The 18,708-nt window shown below is 35.8% G+C and overlaps 1 protein-coding gene across 1 annotated transcript in view; it reads left to right on the top strand.

Moving 5' to 3' along the window:
* Positions 1 to 18,708, top strand: part of ITFG1 (integrin alpha FG-GAP repeat containing 1) — a gene marked incomplete at its 5' end in the record, with an annotated part of 68,755 nt that overhangs the window by 20,901 nt on the left and 29,146 nt on the right. Inside the window, one exon of the mRNA XM_009872135.1 lies at positions 12,505 to 12,599. Coding sequence (XP_009870437.1) covers positions 12,505 to 12,599 — 95 coding nt within the window. The remainder of the gene's footprint in view (positions 1 to 12,504; positions 12,600 to 18,708) is intronic.

The raw sequence follows: 18,708 nt of genomic DNA, 5'->3' as shown, positions 1-18,708 counted from the left end.
ACTAAGTAGAAATCTGATTTTTATTTTTGCTCTTATGTTTGTAACAATGGCAATGTAGAAAGCAATCTTTAGGAAATTTTATCTCTATGTTAGATAGCTAATGAGCCCAAATGATATATCGTAATTCAATCATAGAATCATAGAACAATTCTAGCAATCTCTCATAATTAATAGAATTTTAATAAACCCTGGGATGTCTTTGCAAAGAGAAGTGGAACTGTTCAAGTGCTACAATCAGAATTTTGAAAATATGAATAAATTCACTGCACAGTGACCTAGCAGTGCAGTACACTGAGAGGTTTTGGTACAGCCAAGGTTGTGAAAGGCGACGGCCAGTAAAGCAGCTTAGCCCTGGGCAGCTGCTGTTTTGACGTTCTGTCACTAGTTGCTCAGTAACCTGCTCAGCTAATTGATGTCGTAGGGGAAGCACTGGGGTGAGGCAATAGTGGAGCAATCTTCCTGGTATGGATGAACGTAATGGGAGCAAACGCATACAGGGACTTAGGAAATGTGTGCAAACAAATGTAGAGGGACAGTATAGCTGGCAAAGCAGATAGAGGCAAGCGTCTGTGGGAGGAGATGCCCCTTTTCAGAAGTTGGGCTTTTGGAACTTGTTCTTCTGAAAGGTCTCAGTCATTTCATCTCAGAGAGAACACCCAGCATACATCTTGCAGTATGAGGGTCTTGCTTCCTCTTCCTGAACAGCCGCATACACATTATCATCTTTAACGTCATTCCAGATCTCTCAAGTTCACCCAGGGTGAAGGATGCAAAATGGTTTAATGGTCTTTCTGCTCATTAATTTTCCTAAACAAGTGAGAAAATTCCTATAAATGTATGTGTGTGTCTGGGTAGAGGAACAAAGTTTGTAAACTATGGAAATACTTAACTATGATTTCTAATTTACTATTTGACTACTATTACGACTTGAGTCTTTACTCTGTTATAGCAGCAGGTAGGAAATTGAGTAGTGCATCTATTTTTTTTCCCTAGCATTAATTTAAAATAATAGGTTTTTTTTCACTGAACAAAGTTTTAGAGAATATTGAAGTGAATATGGTACTAAAACAACGTGTATAAGTAATGGATGGATATAACTCTAAATTCCGTGTTCTTTACGAAAGGCAGTCTGAAGGAAGTTGAATAATACGGCCATCAAAAAAATTTCACAGCAAAATAGGTTTGTGTGAGTGGCTACACAGTAATTTGTAGGAGGAAGAAAACTTTTAATGCAAAGGAGTATCTTAGCTGCATTCTGCTTGTGTTCATTTTCATTCCAGTATTTTTTGTTCTGCAACGATCTAACAGTAAAGAGGCAAAAATCTTGCATTACTAGAATAACGCTGCATCAGAGTCACTACACTTACCCACTGTGTGTGTGTTTAGATACTGCAGAAGGCAGATGTTTATCATACAGATTCTGCTTGTAGTGAGCTGAAGTTAGACAAAGTGCCTTACTAGAAATGGTTTGTTCGGACTTGAACCTCATTTTTTCAGTTTTCTGTTTCAAAAATGATGAAATGATGTTCCTCCTAAGACAAAAGAAGTTAAGGTATGATGGTTTGAAGTTTGGAATAGTAACTTGACTATCTGTAATGGGGCCTGAAAGAGGTTTCATTGCACAGCAAATCAAAATAGTACAATGAAAATGTAAAATGAGATGAATTAGAAGGTTGCACTACCTTCTCCCTAGGTAGCTTTTGCCCAGCTGTGTGGGATACCCTAAGCAGAGCGCACCGTAGCACCCTCACTCTCCTCTGTGTATCTTCGGTGTTGGTGCTGTGCCACAGCTGCTGTGACTAGAAACATTCAATATACACTCACGAGTCTGTTACGTTTTTACTTTTGTATTGCCTGCCTCTATTTTCTTTCCCTGTCTTCACATTTTCTGTACCTCATAGCTCATGTGCCAGCCTTGCCATTTGCTGAAGGTCTCAAAGGATTCCATATTTCTCTGTGCTTTCACTATCTGTCACTTCTCATTTACTTAACCTTGTGCATACTAGACTCTGGAATGATGTCAGGTCCAGACATGAGCTTGGGAGTGTGTCGCTTGTGCTGCCACCTTCTCATTTACACCCACCTTTCTATTCGTACACTGTTGCACTTCTGCAGTCCAAAATTCTGCACCTACATCTGCACCTACTCACACTGAGCTTGGGAGTGTGTCGCTTGTGCTGCCACCTTCTCATTTACACCCACCTTTCTATTCATACACTGTTGCACTTCTGCAGTCCAAAATTCTGGTTTATTACTCACACCTACATCTTAGCAAAACATGCATTGCTTTGAAAGATGACTTGATCTAACATTATTTATTGTTTCCAGAAGTTTTATTTGAAGTACTTTTTCCAGCCATTGGTATTTCCCTGTTGTTTAAAAAAAAAAAAAAAAAAGGGGGGGGGGGAGGGTGGATCTTTGAGTAAGATCCTGACTGAGAACCTCCAAAGGCACCTAATTTTGGGTAAGGTTTCCTTTATTAAACTAAGCAGGTTGAACAACAGCTGTTAAGCAGAAATTATTTAGCCAAGTGGAGTTGGAAAAAACAGCAGTTTGGTGACTCATAAGAAATTGTCACAGATGTGAGTGTAGTCCTAGCAACAAGTGTTCCTGAAGTAGTCAAATAATAAAGATGTGTTTTTTCATGAAAAAGCTATACAAATATATTTGTCTACATCTGTATATACGTATCTGTAAGATCGATTGCATTTCTCTATATAAATGCATGTATTTATATTTTAATGGAAAAATATACAGAAGCAGGTTGTATGTATATCAGTATATTTATGGTAATGTAGTAGACCTTAGACCTCATGTCTAAATTGGAACCTCTGAAATAAGTAGCACTCCCATTCCTTACATGATAGCAATGATTTGTACATTAGCCTGGCCAAAGGACAGGGAACAATTGACAAATTTGTATTGCCCTTTTAAAAATAAATCAGAAATGTGTTCACATTTTTATTACAAATGGCATTTCAATTGATTAAGGTGAGCAGAGCTGGGCACTAGAGAATTCTGCCCTTAGTTGGCTGACACATTGCTCCAAACAAATAAGAACTCTTCATTATTACTTTTTCTATTCTCCTCATGTCACTATGGTAATTGCAGTGCAGTGGTTGCTATAGCAAAAATGATTAATCCTTCGTTGTTGTTATCTGTATGCTAGCAGAGGCTTTTTATAAGATCTGCTTGCACTGTCTTTGGAGAAAATCGTAGATATTGCCTAGAATCTTTATAAATAATTGCAATTATAAAGAGTTTTAATAATTGCAATTATAAAGAGTTTTAATAATTGCAATTATGAAGAGTTTTAATAATTGCAATTATAAAGAGTTTTAATACTTGCCACTTAAAATAGTGGGAAGCTTTGTATTTGTTAAAGATATTTAAGTATTTCAGTGGGATGCTCTGAAAATGACCAATTTGTTTTAGTAACAAGATGAAGTTAGGGTACTGAGTTACAAATGTCATCTACGGCTGTAACTCCAGCTATTCTTCATGTCTGTCATATTCAGATCCACGCTATGACTGCAAAAATGAGTGATGAAGTTACTAAAGCAGTCAGATGGGGTGTGGTCTGTAGAGCAACACTATTTATAATGATAAGAATTTATGCTTTGAATAGTTTTTGGGGTGGTTTATGTTTGGTTGGTGTTTGTTTTGTTGGGTTGGGGTTTTTTAAAGGAACTGTGAAGGAGTAACACTTACAGCTATGGCCTTAAAACAGTATAGGATCTCTTTTTCTGAAAGAATTGTCCAAAATTATAGAAATATAAAAAATGGGATTAATAGTAAAATGAAAATGATTAAATGAACACCACTGCTAGTTACCACTCAAAGGATAAGACAGACTTAGCTTCTAAACACACGTTGATGGACTCAGAACACAAGTGGCAATTGACTTGGTATTCCTCTGTGCACTGCTCTTCAGATGAACTGATGTGCACGTGTTACTAAAGCAACTTACTGCTTATGTGAAGTCACTTGGAATTCTGTATTACCATCAGCTTTTTTTCACCCCAACTGATCACAGTTAGAACAGTTTTCCTCACGTATGGAGGGTTTCAAACACAGAGGTATTGTCTTCCTCCATCTTAAAGGTTCTTAAAGAATCCTGTTATTGACTGCAGGAGCACTGGTATATTTTCCCAATGCAATGCTCAAAAGACAATTGCTTTATAAAGGGATTATTTACTGAAATGCACCACTAAAATTTTTCTTTGATACATAGCTACTACATCTGAGGGTGCAACATTCTGAAGAGAAAAAATTAAAATCAGATGCTAAAACAAAGTTGGTAACACAAACCTAAAAGGTACAAAAATGAAATGGAACTGCAGGCAGAAAACCACTGCATTTAATAAATCAGCTGCAAGATAATCAAAGCCTGCTCAACAAATCTTTCAACAGTGCAATGACTAGCTTAAAAAAAATCCAAAGGATATGCACTCTGTTATCCTGTTTAAACATAATTAACTGGCAATAATGAGCTATAATTTCCTACACGAAAAATGACAATTTCTACCTTGTGTCATACAAGGATGAACATACATGAAACAGTTCAACTACTTGGTAGGGAGAAGAGACAAGATTGTCTTAAGATTATTAGTTGGATAACTGGATTTTAAATAGAAGAAAAATTTGAATTCAGGTCCCTAGAAGACTTGCACAGAACCTCAACAATTCCAATCCATGCTCTGTCCAAAAGTAAGCACATTTGCGTAGTAGGAGCAAACACAAGCTTCAAGTACAGATAGAGATGCAGGAGTTAAGAAACTGAGTAGAAGGTAAAGAACTGAGGTGGAGTTGGCTAAATGCTACCTGGAGAAAGTTGTATTGTATTTATTTATGAGAACAGTATCAACAGTATTGTCAAGTTTGCTTTCATAAAGCTATTTTTTATTCTCTTATGTAGAGGCAGCAACAAATTTCTTTGCCTAAACTAAGCCAAATCAGTGACTGATTAATCCAACTTTTACGTTGTTAGATTAGTTACCACAAAGGATGATTTATCATCTCCCCTATCCAACTGAACCCTTCGTAGTCAAATAACAGTTGTAACATTAATTTCCTTTAAAAAATAATTAATGATCTATATAATCAAGACTCCCTCAAATATAAACACTACTTCTGTTATTTCTTTCTCTCTAGGTCTTTATTTTAACTTGGATACAGTGAGATACTTTTGTTCACTTAGTTTTAAATGTAGTTCCAAAGCAGTGTCCATTTCAGGGGCGGGAACAGGAAGTATTTCCTGTATTTTGCCAAGTTCTTTCATGTGCTGCTGACAAATGCTAACATCTGGGGCAATAAATTGATATTGCTTCATATTAATTTTTGTCAAAGGGGTGCTTGTACATTAAGAATTACTTTGCTGTCTTACCAATAATAAAATTAGAGGAGTGGTACCTGTGTCATTTGTTTATCCATTATTTGTTAAACAACTTCATCTTCACAGGATTGGATTTTTCTTTGATAATCTTCATGGTTAATACAGTAAGAACTCTCAGCCCAAAATTTAGTCACACAAGTAGCTTTCTTTAATTGGTGTTACCCTCTTTATTTGTTAGCATGTGAAGGTTTAATGCCACATGTAATGTTAGATCATTCCAAGCTGTGCAATCAGGCTCTGTTGTTTCTGCTTTAACAATATGAGTTAGTTGGAACTAGTATTTTTTTTAGTGTGCAGGGGAATCCTCATTTTGTATTTAATGTCTTTTTACAGATAGTATATTTAATGCAATCTTTCCATTTAAGACAGAAGACCGCGCTGTTGGATCAGACAGAATGTGGAAGTCTCCTTGTAGAGTTTGCTGGCATAGCCTGTTCAAATGCTTTTCCTGCAAGGGAGATGTGATTATGGATTCTTTGGAAGGATACAGACAGACTTAAAGTCAGAATTTAGTGTGAAGGAGAGTGTTACAAAAGTTCTTTAATGTCCATGGAGCTTTGAATCATCTGTAAAAGCTCTTTTGCATCTGTTTTTTGAAGTTGTGATTCACGTGCTCTAAAAGCAGCTGATACTGATTCTTTTAATAACATGTAATTATCTTAGTAATTTATTATAATTGTCTCTGTCATGACCATCTCATTGAACACTTAAAGGCAGAGAGTGACAAAAGAATTATAATCATTTTATTTCTTAGGAAGATAAATTTAAGATAATCAGCTTTCAAACAAACTTTTATTTTCTTTGAATATCAAACTCACTTGTACTGGTTGTAGTTTTCTGGCCTGCCCCACACGGGTATTGTTTTGAGCACTGCCATAACAGGGCTTTTTCGTCATTATTTTCTTAGTTTTCTTTAGACCTTTAAATGAAAAGCTCAGGAGAAAGGAGAGTATGAGCTGTGCAAAGCTGTGTGGAAGAGATGTGAGCAAGCTCTAAATACGGTGACATAAACAGCATGTAAAGCTTCATTAGGATATACTGCATGAAACAAGAGATGCCTTAAACTTATTTGGACTTTGAATCAAGAGCAGAGAAAAACCTCTTGGCTTGTATTGTACTATATGCTGTTGAGTACACTTTTTTCCTTGCTTTTTTGAAGGGAACTGGGAAAACTGTACAAACAGAAGGTCTGTAAATAATGCAGGGACCACAGCTAGTTTAGAATATGTATTCTCAAGAGAGGAAGTAGATTCTCAAGGTTTGAGGACTTCGTGTATGAATCTGCCTTTATGTAGCGTCAGGTTCAGAATTATGAAAGCTAGACTGTTCTCACTGTCTTAGCCTGCGTAGTTAGCTTATTTCTATTTGCCAGAAAAGTGTTTCTTTTTATTTAACACAATTGTAATAAGTTACAATATCTATCTTCTCTAAAAAAAAAAAAAAGACATTGGTTCAATTTTTGTTTTTAAAGGAGTAGAAGTATGATTACACTGAAGCCCACCAAAAGCTGTTTTGCTCTTCAGAACTATCTTGCTGTTTTACAGAGCAATTTTGAATGGAGTGATCATGGTACTTGTCATTTCCCCAGGTTCCATTTTTCTTCTAGAGCCCATGTTGGAAAGTATGTTCTACAACTGTATACAATGAATCTAATAACCCTTGAACTTGATTGCAAAATACCACTTTTATGACCCCGTTTTCTAAGCTTTAAAGGAATTTGAAGATCTAGATGGAGTATTTTTTGTCTGTGTTTACTCATGCTAAGTAAATTTATATGCATGTTTGCTTTAAAAGCATCTCTCTGATACATCTTGGTTTGGGAAGAAGTTCACTATGCATGTAACTTTTTTTCTTAAAAGTGTGAAAGAATTTACTGTCAGTCTTGGAAAAAATCAATTTGGTAGTGGAGTGTTACACTGTCTTCTCTTTTGCAGAGTCTGCTCCCTGTTTGCCTATTCCATTTAGTTACTTTGTATATATTGCTTTTCGATTATGAATAGGTGTAAGTGACAAGTTATCAGCAAGAACTGACCACGTTCCTATTTTATTTTTTTCTCCCCATCACAAAAGGTCTATGCCAATGCAAGATGATAATGTAGTTGATTCAGACTGAAAGGGCTAAAACCTAATGGACCTGCTACAGCAATTTATTAACTGTCAGAGCTGAAACAACGCGAACTCTGGTGTCACCATTACGAATGAGCAGACAGCACAACATGTAAATGTGCTCTTCAGTGAAATGCTGAGACCTCAGGGTCAGGGAATGTCTCAGAGTTACCACTGAGACACTGTTTGCTATTCGTGCATTCATGTTAAAACATGCTTGTTTTGTGGTACGTTAGCATTGCATATTGAATACACAACATTTTAATTACATTATGTTGTTCTTAATCTAATTTTGGTTTCTTTTGCTTTCTCCCACTTAAATTTACGTTTTAGAATGGAAAAAAAGATTTGAAATGTTTTTGGTTTTGTTTTTGGTTTGTTTTTTTTCAAGTGTGAGCATTCACAATCAATGTAAGGCTTCAGCTGCAAGTATATCTTCTCATATAGTCCCTCTGTAGTCCCACACTTGTATGAGGTGTGCTGCCAGTGATCTGCACAATCTGTGTCTTTTGTGTTAAGTCTTCTTCTGGATTGGACTGTTAGCAGTTTGCAGACGTGGGCAAAATGTTGGAAAGAAGGCTTTGTGTCTGTAGCTTTTCTTTGAAATACAATGAACAGGCAGTTGTAAGTAATGTTTCTGAAATGATTCCTAGATGACGTAAGACTGCTAATTTTGTCAGATTTGCAGCTGATGGGTATGTGGGACTGTTCTTTTTCTAGCCTTTTCCACTGCCTATGAAACTTGATCTATATTAACCATGTAGTTCTTCAGTATCACAGTCAAGCCAGAATTGTGTATTGAGGACATACTAGCTAGCAGTGGAGTTTTTATTTGTATGTCAAACATGCTTTAAGTTGAACAGTGTTCACAAAGGTAGTTTGGAGTCTAGACTATGTTTAGCAACGTCTAATGCTACAAATTACATGGAAATCACAAGTAGGAAACATTGAGATTTCCAGCAATTAGGACTGAGATTATTTAAAATCTGTACAGTAGCAAAAAATTACCCTAGAAGACCCTAGGAGCTGAGTGAAGCCTACAGACGATCTCCAGAAATAGACTTCTTAGGTAGACCTAGGCTGAAGTACATTATTAAAGACATTATGCAAGGTGTTTCTTTAAAATCTGGAAACAGTGCAGCTTATTTCACCTGGTCTGATGGGTTCATTCAGCCATTGTCACCAATGCATGTTTTGTCACCTCTGAATACCTAATGGTGCTGGAGCAAATGTGCTAAGGATACTCCTTTTTAATTTCTGTCCTCCTCTGTAGAGGAACTTAAATTCAAGATTAGAGTTCAGAATTGAAGGATGTTTATTTAAATTGAGATTGAAACCAAGCAAAAGATGAGAAGAATTAGCATTGCAGGTCCATGGCAAGTTATTGTTAGTGAGATTGAGCTCTTCTGTGAGCAGCTGCTGGTTATCTCTAGGTTTGGGGGTTTTTGTGTGGTCTTCAAGATCGGTAGAGATGTGCCAAAGGTTTGTATTTCAGTGGATGCCTCCAAGGTGAGAATTGCAGAAGAATCAAGAATAAACTATTTTATTTTAAAACTGAAAAAGTTGCTGTAGCAATTTTTTGTAGTGCCTTTCAGAAAGCGTCAAAAATACAGGAAACATATTTCTGGTTATTACACATGAGGGCAGTTCAAAATGGCAAAGGATAGTGAAACAGATTCTGTTTTAGCTTTGTGCTTAGGGCTGGCGTTTGGGGAGGGGTTTTTTTTAATTTATGTTTTGGCTTTTTGAACAAAGATTGATGCAAGATCTTCATTTAAATATATTATGTTACAGTTTAAGCCAGTATTCTAGTTGGAGTTTATACTTACTCCTTTTTATTTTTTGTCAAAGCCAGTAACTGCTGCTGTTGATTTGTGATATATGGTACCATTTTTGACAGTATCTGATTCTTCTTCAGAAAATTGCTTTTGATCAAATAACCTCAACAGTAAAAGATGGATCTGTACATTGTAAGATATGCATTAGGAATAAAAACTAGAGAAGAAATAAGAGATAATGGTATGACAGAGATGAAGAATGCGGAGCTTGCTTTCTTTTGATTGCTGCTCTTCTGAGGGGGAGGGAAGGAAATGAAGAGGAAGGAAGGAAATGGAAGTGCTTTTAGACAGCTTAGCATTCTTGATCACCTTGCCATGTGGTCACCTTTAGTTGAACCCCACAGCCTAGATGACTTCAAAATAAAAACAACATTCTGTAAAATCATAGTTTTGCAGAGCAATATAAACCCATTTTATTAAAATATTAATTTAAAAATACTAACTGAGTTAAGGAATTGAAATTTACCCCACCATATGAAGTTAGCTTAAAATTTAGTTTCAGACGTTTATGCTTACGACAAATGTAATTATACTAACTTATTGGACTACTATGTTTAGATTTCATTTCTTTGTTATCTTTTTGTAAGATGGAATCTCTATGTGAAAAGCTTTTGGAGGGTGGATACAGCAATAATTTGAGATCTAGACAAGTTTAAGAATGGCCCCTCAGACTCCTTGTCTGCAGGATTTTTCTTTGGACAAAATTATTTTACTTTTTTTTTTCTTTAAACTATGCTATAAATTACCAATGGATCTTTCTCTTTTTTTTTTTTTAACTATTGGATTCTTAAATAAATGTTACACAGAATTGAAGAGAAATTGTAACTGAAAATGTGAGCCTATAACAAGTTATATAAATGGACCTGCAGGTTCTGGTCAAAGGAATTGGGGAAACTATATCCTTCTCATACAGGATATGTAGCATTATTTTTATTTGCGGGGGAAAAGGTATGTTGTTTGCATATTTACCTTCATTCTTTGGTTGTACTAAATTATTGTAATCAAAGCTTACTCTTAAACGTGAAATTTATCTCCAGCACTTGCATCTGTAAGACAGTGACTTCATATCTAATTATGTGAAACTTCCATCCTTCTTCCTGCCCTTACAGTTTCATTATTCTTCAAAGCTACGTAGGTTGTTTTTGTCAATATACTGCAGTATTACTGAACATTAATTACCAAGACTATCAGACTGAGATATCAGCATAACAAGATTAATGTTTGCAATTTAAGTAGAATCAACCATCTTATATTCTCCTCTGCTCTGTAGCATAGTTCAAAAAGAGAACATCCTTGTCCTTGTCCCTTTCTAAGAGAGAGCAAGAAGAGAGTTGGTATTTGAAGGTTCTTTGTCCTCATGCATTCTAAAATTCCTTCAGACTGAAACTTCTGTAGAAACATGACTAAATATTAGGACTTAATTTAAATTTTATATTCACAGAAAAAACCTCTGCAACTTGATTCTGTTCTAGCAAACTTTTCGATATTTCCATAGTTTGTAATTTGCAAATTAAACAGTTTCCCCCAGTCTGAGTTTAGAAACAGCCTGCAGTCTAAACAGTATGTTATTCTAGTACATGTAAGCAAAAATTAGAGTAACATGTTTTAATTTTTGTTGTTGAGTGACGCAGAAGGAAAACCAACAGCTTCAAAAGTTGGTGCTGATTTCAGACTGGTTAAATTCAGTAGTTGCTGTGTTATTTGGTCTATTCAGTGGTAATTTCTTTTCACATCTTTTTGGATGCGATCTTCCTGGATTTCTATTACCCAGGCTGCTCAGCATCCTAAATTGTCTATCCTTGATAACAGAGCTGTCATGATCTTTTGGGAGGGGTTTAGTGGTGAGGTAAAATAACTAATGAGGCAAATGGGATGTAGGAAGTCACTAAGGTGATTGTTTGGCTTTATCACTTGGAGATATTTGGGCAAGTCTGACAATATCATGGCTACTCCTCTCTGTTAACCCCACTTTCCACCTTCCAACTTCCTTAGGTAAGAAGGGAGCAACCTAGAAGACTTAACTATGCACAGATATATCTATCTATATAGAGAGAGAGAGAGAGAGACACACACACACGTGTATACCCACACTAAAAGGAGGTTCAGCTTCACAGAGATGTAATTTGGCAGGCTGAGAAAGCATTTCCTGGAGTACAGGTAAAGGATGATGTAACGTTTCAGCTACGGTCAGTAGCATACTGGGAAATGAATAAGGGATTCGGTGACTTTGGCAGACGATGTAGATTTTTTTTGCTTAGTGACTAAGGAAATCTCATCAAGTAACTTTACAAAATGCACTTAAAATATTTGCAGCAAGTCTAGCTGCAGCTTTTTGGCTGCTTACGTGCCACTACTCTGTTCTTCCTTCTCAGCCCATACAAGGTAACTAGCGGTGGCCTGTCTCGTAGGAAGGCAGTGTATTTCTGAGTACGCTAGGCAGGGCTGCAAGGTCAGAATAGCATAGGGATTTTTCCTGGCGTAGATAATGAGCAGTAAATTGATTTCCCTCCCTCCATTATATCCTCTGTGTGTAAGAATTCTAGATGGAAATAGGTATTGCTTTTTTAATCATTAAAAGACCATTATTCTACTAAAGGTTTTGGAAATACATGGATTAAAGGAGCTTAAAGAACATTTTTGAAAACCTGTAAGTTACTCAAGTTTGCCTAATTCCGTAAGCCTGAAATTTATTAGCCTTTGTGTTAGTCTACTTGCCAATGGTGTTTTCTTGCCTTACGTTTATGGATTAACGTATTGCATGTGAACTCATGACTCTTCTTTAAATCCTCCTGGCAGCATAAGAGTTTAAAACTAGTTTAGAAAATTAAATAAGTTCATATGGCACACTTGTGACAGTGTGTTTATATTAAAGGTAATTTTCTTCCCAGCTCAACACAAGGATTGAGTAAATTACTAAGCACTTATTTTTCTAAATATATCACATTCTAATCAGAAATAAAAAATAAAACTTTATATTGTGAGTCAAGATGAAAATACATCAACAAAGACAATTTCAAACGAGTCAAATTTTGAATAGGTCTAGTTTCTCTCATGTAAATTTTTAACATTTAAAAAAATAACATTGTTCACAGCTGATTTTCTCTTGCAAACAAAGTTTCTGATTTTGCAAATACAAAGTTGACAGTCTTTTTTTCCTTTTGACAGATGGGGATGGACAAAGTGAACATTTATTACCAGTCTGTGAAGATGCAAAATGTCAAAAAAGTGCCATCTACTTAACTAAACTAGGACTGGATGAGGTATTGTGAGTTTGGAATTGCAAAGAACAAAGGAAAATACTGTGCTTTATAAAATAATATGAACTAAGAAAACATTTTTTCGGGAAAGAAAAGAGAAACTTCCTCACCTATAATTACTGCATATAAGAGACTTTTTTTTATTTACTTACTTATTACGTATCTGAAAAACACAGGTTTGGTGGAAGAGACTGCATACCTAGAATTCTATGTAATGGCTATTTCTACTCAAAATTATGTATGTTTCTGATGAATCACTTTGATTGCAGAACACTGCATTTTAAGCACTATAACTGCCCTAGTGCAAGATGAGAAACAACGTTTGTGTTAAGAGTTTGAAACAGATCTAATTAATTCAAATAAGCTCCTTCAGTTTAAGTAAGGGAGTTATTTTATAGTAAACATATATATATGTATGAAGTATGCATGTATGCACACACATATATCAAGTTGAACTAGTCCATACTTGCCCCTTATTTCTCCTGTGTCTTTGATTATTATTAAGTAAATTTCCAAGTGGCATATGAAGACTTATTTTGGCTATATATATCTTCAAGATTGAGTTTCTCTTAAACTTACTTCAGTTTCTTTTGTTCATAACACCACTGGTTTTGAGACACATGTTTGTTTTATAGTGTGTCCTAATTTGTTGTAAGTATTTACTGTTCCCTGCTTTATAATAAAGCTACAGGTTACAATAAGTTAACCTAACATTTGTTTGATGCCTTAATAAATGTTTTTAGCAATGTGCACCTAAAGGCCAAGGTAAACCACTTGCTTACAGTTGACAGCAAAACCCACTGTAGTGTACCTACAGCAATTTATAATGTCTGCCATACGTGTTGCTAACCAGGTCATGAATTATCAATTATTCCTTTACTGACAAAAGTAATTTTTTGTGTGTGTGTAAGTAGTACTTTCTCTGATCTATATTTCAGAATTTAGAGGTGAATGTACTGTTTGCTCAAGGAACAGTAGATACTTTAATAAGGTGTTTCTTGTTACAGCATGCAGCCCAAGTTTATCATGTAGACTTTCGCATTTAAAGAATCAGACTTTCTAGAACACAAGCTATAGTGTACTTCCCTACTAGCGAGAAATGAACTCTGTATTGGAAAGGAAAGCAGTTAAGGAAGTATAACTGGGGTGGAACATACCATCAGTGTAAGAAAGAGTAAGAAACTCTAAAGTTGGTGATGTAATTCTTTCAGCCTTCTGGTCTTGGCATGTTTTCCTGTGCACACTGTTTAGTTGTTTGTAGGATGGTTTTGTTTTACACTAATTCCCTGTGAACAGAGAATAGAGACGATAGATAATGGTCTTGCTGGATACACAGTGTAACAGTACAGTTTGATTGACAGGTGACAGCCTTTGCATAAAGCAAGCGGGTGCTCAGTCGTGATACTTGCATGGCTTTCTAGCCAAAGGGGAGAACACGAGTTTGGATAAGGACATTACACTGGTTATATAGCTGTAACGGGCTGCTTACATTTCCCTGTTCAGTAATCTTATGTCAAAAAACAACTGCTCTTTATCTCTAAATTTTGTTCCTTAGTCCTGATAATATAAGAAGTAAAAGATATTTGAGGTTTCCTGCTCAAGTAATTTTGGGACAAATATTCTGAATGAAAATGATTGCACTGGAAAATCAACCACGCACAAATAGCAGGTACCTTTGAGAGACATGAAGCTGTTGCTTGAGAGTAGCACATGACTGGGCAGTGTGCTAGAGAAAAGTTATCTTGTCTGTTGTTCATGGTGCATTTCTAGAAGGAAGTGATGAAGTAGTGGCAGAGGAAGATGCGGGTCAATTCACGTAATATCAGTCCGCGTCATTTTTCCTGAAGTAGTCTTTTATTGTAACCTGATCTGAAGTAACATTGCATGTGGACAGGTTTTCTATTCCTTAGGGGGTGTTTTTGCTTGGTTTGGTTTTGTTGTTTGGGGATTTTTTTGCTTGGTTGTTTTTTGTTTGGGTCTTGGGTTTTGTTTTTTTTATATAGAGGTCAACTATTTGATGACAAATAGATCAGATTTTTAGCATATCACTTTTTGATACTCATCAGAGTATGTAATACTTAAACAATTTCACTGTGCAGTTTCAATTTTAAAATAATTTCAAAGATAGTGACATTTGATGTAAAAATTAGTAGCCAAATAGTTACTTTATTTTAAAAGCTAAAGTATCCAGCAGATTGCCATCTTGCTAGAAAAAATATTAAAAATTATTAAGAGCTACTTAGAAACTTTAAAGCAATCTTCCCTGCATATTTTTAGAATGACTTAATTAAAAATGACAGTATCAAATGTCATGCAGTAATAACTTGTTCTGGCCTGACCTTTTTAATGAAGGTTATATCTAGATACTCTTTTCTTGTACTCTTTAGACTCATCTAGAGGTGATGGAGCTTTTTCTTCTTCGTTCTGAAACAGTAGGAAATATCAGTATCTTCATTCATATGGCTGCAGTTTTTCCCATGTGTTGCATGTTTCCTTCAGGTAGAAATCTATTCAAATATGTTACTTCCCATATTTATTTAGAAGTAAAATGTTTTCATTTCACTGAATTTGGTCATTGTGAGATCAGATGACCCAGCTTTTGAGCTTTCACTAAGTAAGTTAATATTCATGAGAAATGTAAACTTTGTGGCAACAGACCGGGATCAATTCCCTTTGTTTATTTAATCATTTCGCAGTTAGAGGAATAATAATAATGAGTCCTTGTGGCGCAGAATGTGTTTCAACGAGGAGATGGTATCTCTTGTGGGACTGGTAGGTAATTATAGGGAATCTATGGGAAACTGAGAGATTGCAAGTCTATTACTGAAAAAGTAGAAGGTGCTCTATATCCATTATCTCTGCTCAGTTTTTGCTGTAGAGTTTTCTGAGGTTTTGTTTGGTTGGGTTTTTCTTTTTTCAGTTGAGTGTAGCAAAGAATTCTGGTTTTCAGAAGTTTGTGGGAGTTTTTTAAAGAAACTTACTGATCTCGGATCTGAAAGATTAGATGACAGATTAGATGACTGTGTTGTAAAAAAAAACATTTTGCCTAGAGTAACTGGACTAGTTCTGTTCTTCCTGCTTGTTTGTTGTGACACTTGATGAAACCAAATGAAAAACAGCTAATGTGGTTCCATAATAGCATATGATGCATAATGATCAGAAATAAACATCTGTAGAATTTGTCATTCTAAAAAATATGCTGTAGAGAGGCATGCAGTGACATGTCAGGCTTTGGAGTTACTCTGGTGAGATCTTGTTTGATGTCAGTCTAGAGCATCCTTCTCAGGATGCTTTTGGCGCCCCTGGATGGCTACTGGAAAGCCAAGCAAATCTGAATTATTTCAGGGCTGATCTTTCACCATAGGTTTTAATTTATTTAATGATTTAATCTTCAAAGATTACTTTAAAGTATTAGAAATATCTCAGATAAATGGAGCAAATATAAAAGCTAATGAAATACGTGTAAGGGACTTAAGAAGATACAGACCTACTAAGATTTTCCAAGAATGTGAATGTTCCCATGGCAACAGAAGAATTGCTGTCAGATCTGAAGTAGAATCCCATATGCTGTTTCAGATTGTGGCAGGTGTTAGGACACCTCAAATTTCTTTAAATTCACCTGTAATAGCTAGAGACTAATCTGCGAGCTGATTTTAGATCTCTCATCTAGATTCATAAAATTAGACTGAGTTCTCCCCTTTCAGGAAGAAAAAAAACCATTTTTCAGTGTTTTAAAGTACTTGGTACTGTTTATTGTAGAAACCCTAGATATTATGATATTCTTAGAGATAACTGATTTTTCTTTTAAGTTTGTCAAGTATTCAGTATGATTTTTTCATTTGTGTCCTGAAGCAAACACTGTTGTTTTAGAGTTTCTTTGTGGGCTTGATGGTTCTTATAACCTTTCCTGGTACAATAGAAATGTTATAGCTTTATTCTTCTTATAATCTTGTGGCTTTGAAGTAGAACAAAGCAGTACATCCTGCAGCAAACCACAGGTCTTTTTGGTGTTATTCTCTAGGCAAGAGAGGTACCTGACAGCAGTGATTATTGGCTGCAGTTGGTCAGCATTAGGGTTTTTTCCTTTTTCCTCTGTGACAGTTTAAGGGAGGGGGAGAGGCGTATTACAGCTGCTGTAATTTCCATAAATCTCAGATTCTACAAGATCCTCTCACCATTTCTAAGTTGCTCATCTTCCTCAAAGCAGCTATGGGGCTGTGAGCCACGTTCTGGCATCAAAAAGCCGTAGAAGTTATAATTTAGTTTTTGGGGTTTTTCTGTGTTGCTAAATCAGTGTTGAAGATTGTCATCTTCTGGGCTTTGAACACCATAAATTAATGGCATATTGTATAGGTAATTTCCTTAGTTTATTTTTATGCAGTAGTGGCTGCTTGACTTCATATGGAATTTAGGTGACCTTCACATGTACTGAAAGCCTAATGCCTCCCAAAATCACAGGATTTATTTTTTTATGTGCAGCTGAACTACAGTGCATATGTACAGTACAGGGGGAGCCCCCAGGGAAAGGACTTCTGTTGGTGCGGCCAGTGCTTTCAGGCCACTCCTCATACTCATCTCTCTCTAGATGGGATAGCGTCTTAGAGAAGAGGAGAAAACTTAGCATTTCCAGAAAAGGTATTGGCCAAGAACGGGCTACCGATCTCCAGACGCTTTCTGATTCATAGCTGGCTCCCTGCCTGCATTGCGTGGCCTGGGTGTGGGCAGCTGGCTGAATGAGCTTTTAGTCCTTCATAGGTTTCTGGCCATAGTTTAAAAACCAAGATGCCAAAACCCCACAGGATCAGCTTAAAGACTGCTGTCAGGCTTTAGAGCAGGCCGTATGCCTTTCCTAAAGTATAAGGGAATGTGGACTCTGAAAGAAATGAGCGCTTTTCAAGTTATTTGGGGTGAGTGCGACTAGGTTTAAGTTTTTCTCAAGTACCAGAGATCTTTTTCAAAATGAAAGACACTGTTTTTAAAGGACAGTAAAGCATTTTGTCTTCCACTTGTTGCAAAATAAAGATTTGAAGAGTTTGAAAACAAATTTTTAAGCACTTATATAAAGTTATTTTCTTGTTTTAGCCTACAAAATCATAACTTGAAGGAGTCAAAATATCTCTATAAATGTTTCAAGTAATGGTATTAGTGGTACTACACAATAGAACTTAGCAGAAAAGGAAGAAGTAAAGCTTAGATTTCCCTGACTTAATTTTATGTGTTCATTTAAATTCTTTTAGATAAACGCATTCCGTTTTTCTATTGTTTTTCATCTGAGCTAGATAATAGAAGTCATATGATCACCAAAAAAAACCAAAAAATAGCTTTGTGTGTCTTCATTATACTCACCTATTTCTATTTTAAGGTGAAAGGAAAAAAAAAAAGTTCTCTTTTTCTTATTAAAATAGTAACAGCAAACATGAAGCTTAAAGTAATTGCCTGGATTATCAAATATAAAAGTAGGAGATTTATATTGTAGTAGGAGATTTATACTGTGGACAAACGTATTTTTTTTTTTCCATCTGTACTGAAATATACGTCCTGAGGCACATGAACAATTAATCTTGCATTACATTACACAATATTGCCTTTTTATAATATAAATATGCAGGATGAGTTTCACCAAAAGTGTGGATTGCTCTGAATTTAAAGTCTTGGAGTAAGTTACGCATGGGGCTAGAGTATGCTCTGGTTACACGTCACATGAGTGTGACCTTTTTGAAATGTTCTACAACTGCTCTTATGGGAAGTCCCCCAACTGGTTCAGTGGGCTGGGTGGATCTTACTCTGTGGCGTGCACAGCGATGATGCGTGGTAGCAATAGGTCATGCTTCTGTTTTGCTCACCTATTGTTTTGTATCTCTGCATTGCATTGCAGACCTCATGATTGTAAAATTGCCTTCTATGAATCACTCTGAGTAAAAACGGAATAAAAATCTGGATTTGTGCCTAAAAATCCATTTTTACTTTTGTTTCTTTAAAATAGTGTTACCACACATTGGAACATTTAGAAAGTATATGATGGATATAATTGGATTTCATTGCAATGACTGTGTGAATGATACCATGTAAAGTAAAAACTGTATTATATTTCATGGTTCTGATTTCAATCATT

The sequence above is a fragment of the Apaloderma vittatum genome, unplaced genomic scaffold, assembly GCF_000703405.1.
Source record: "Apaloderma vittatum isolate BGI_N311 unplaced genomic scaffold, ASM70340v1 scaffold12286, whole genome shotgun sequence".
NCBI classification, from domain to species: Eukaryota; Metazoa; Chordata; class Aves; order Trogoniformes; family Trogonidae; genus Apaloderma; species Apaloderma vittatum.
This window is presented reverse-complemented; position numbering and strand designations above follow the sequence as displayed.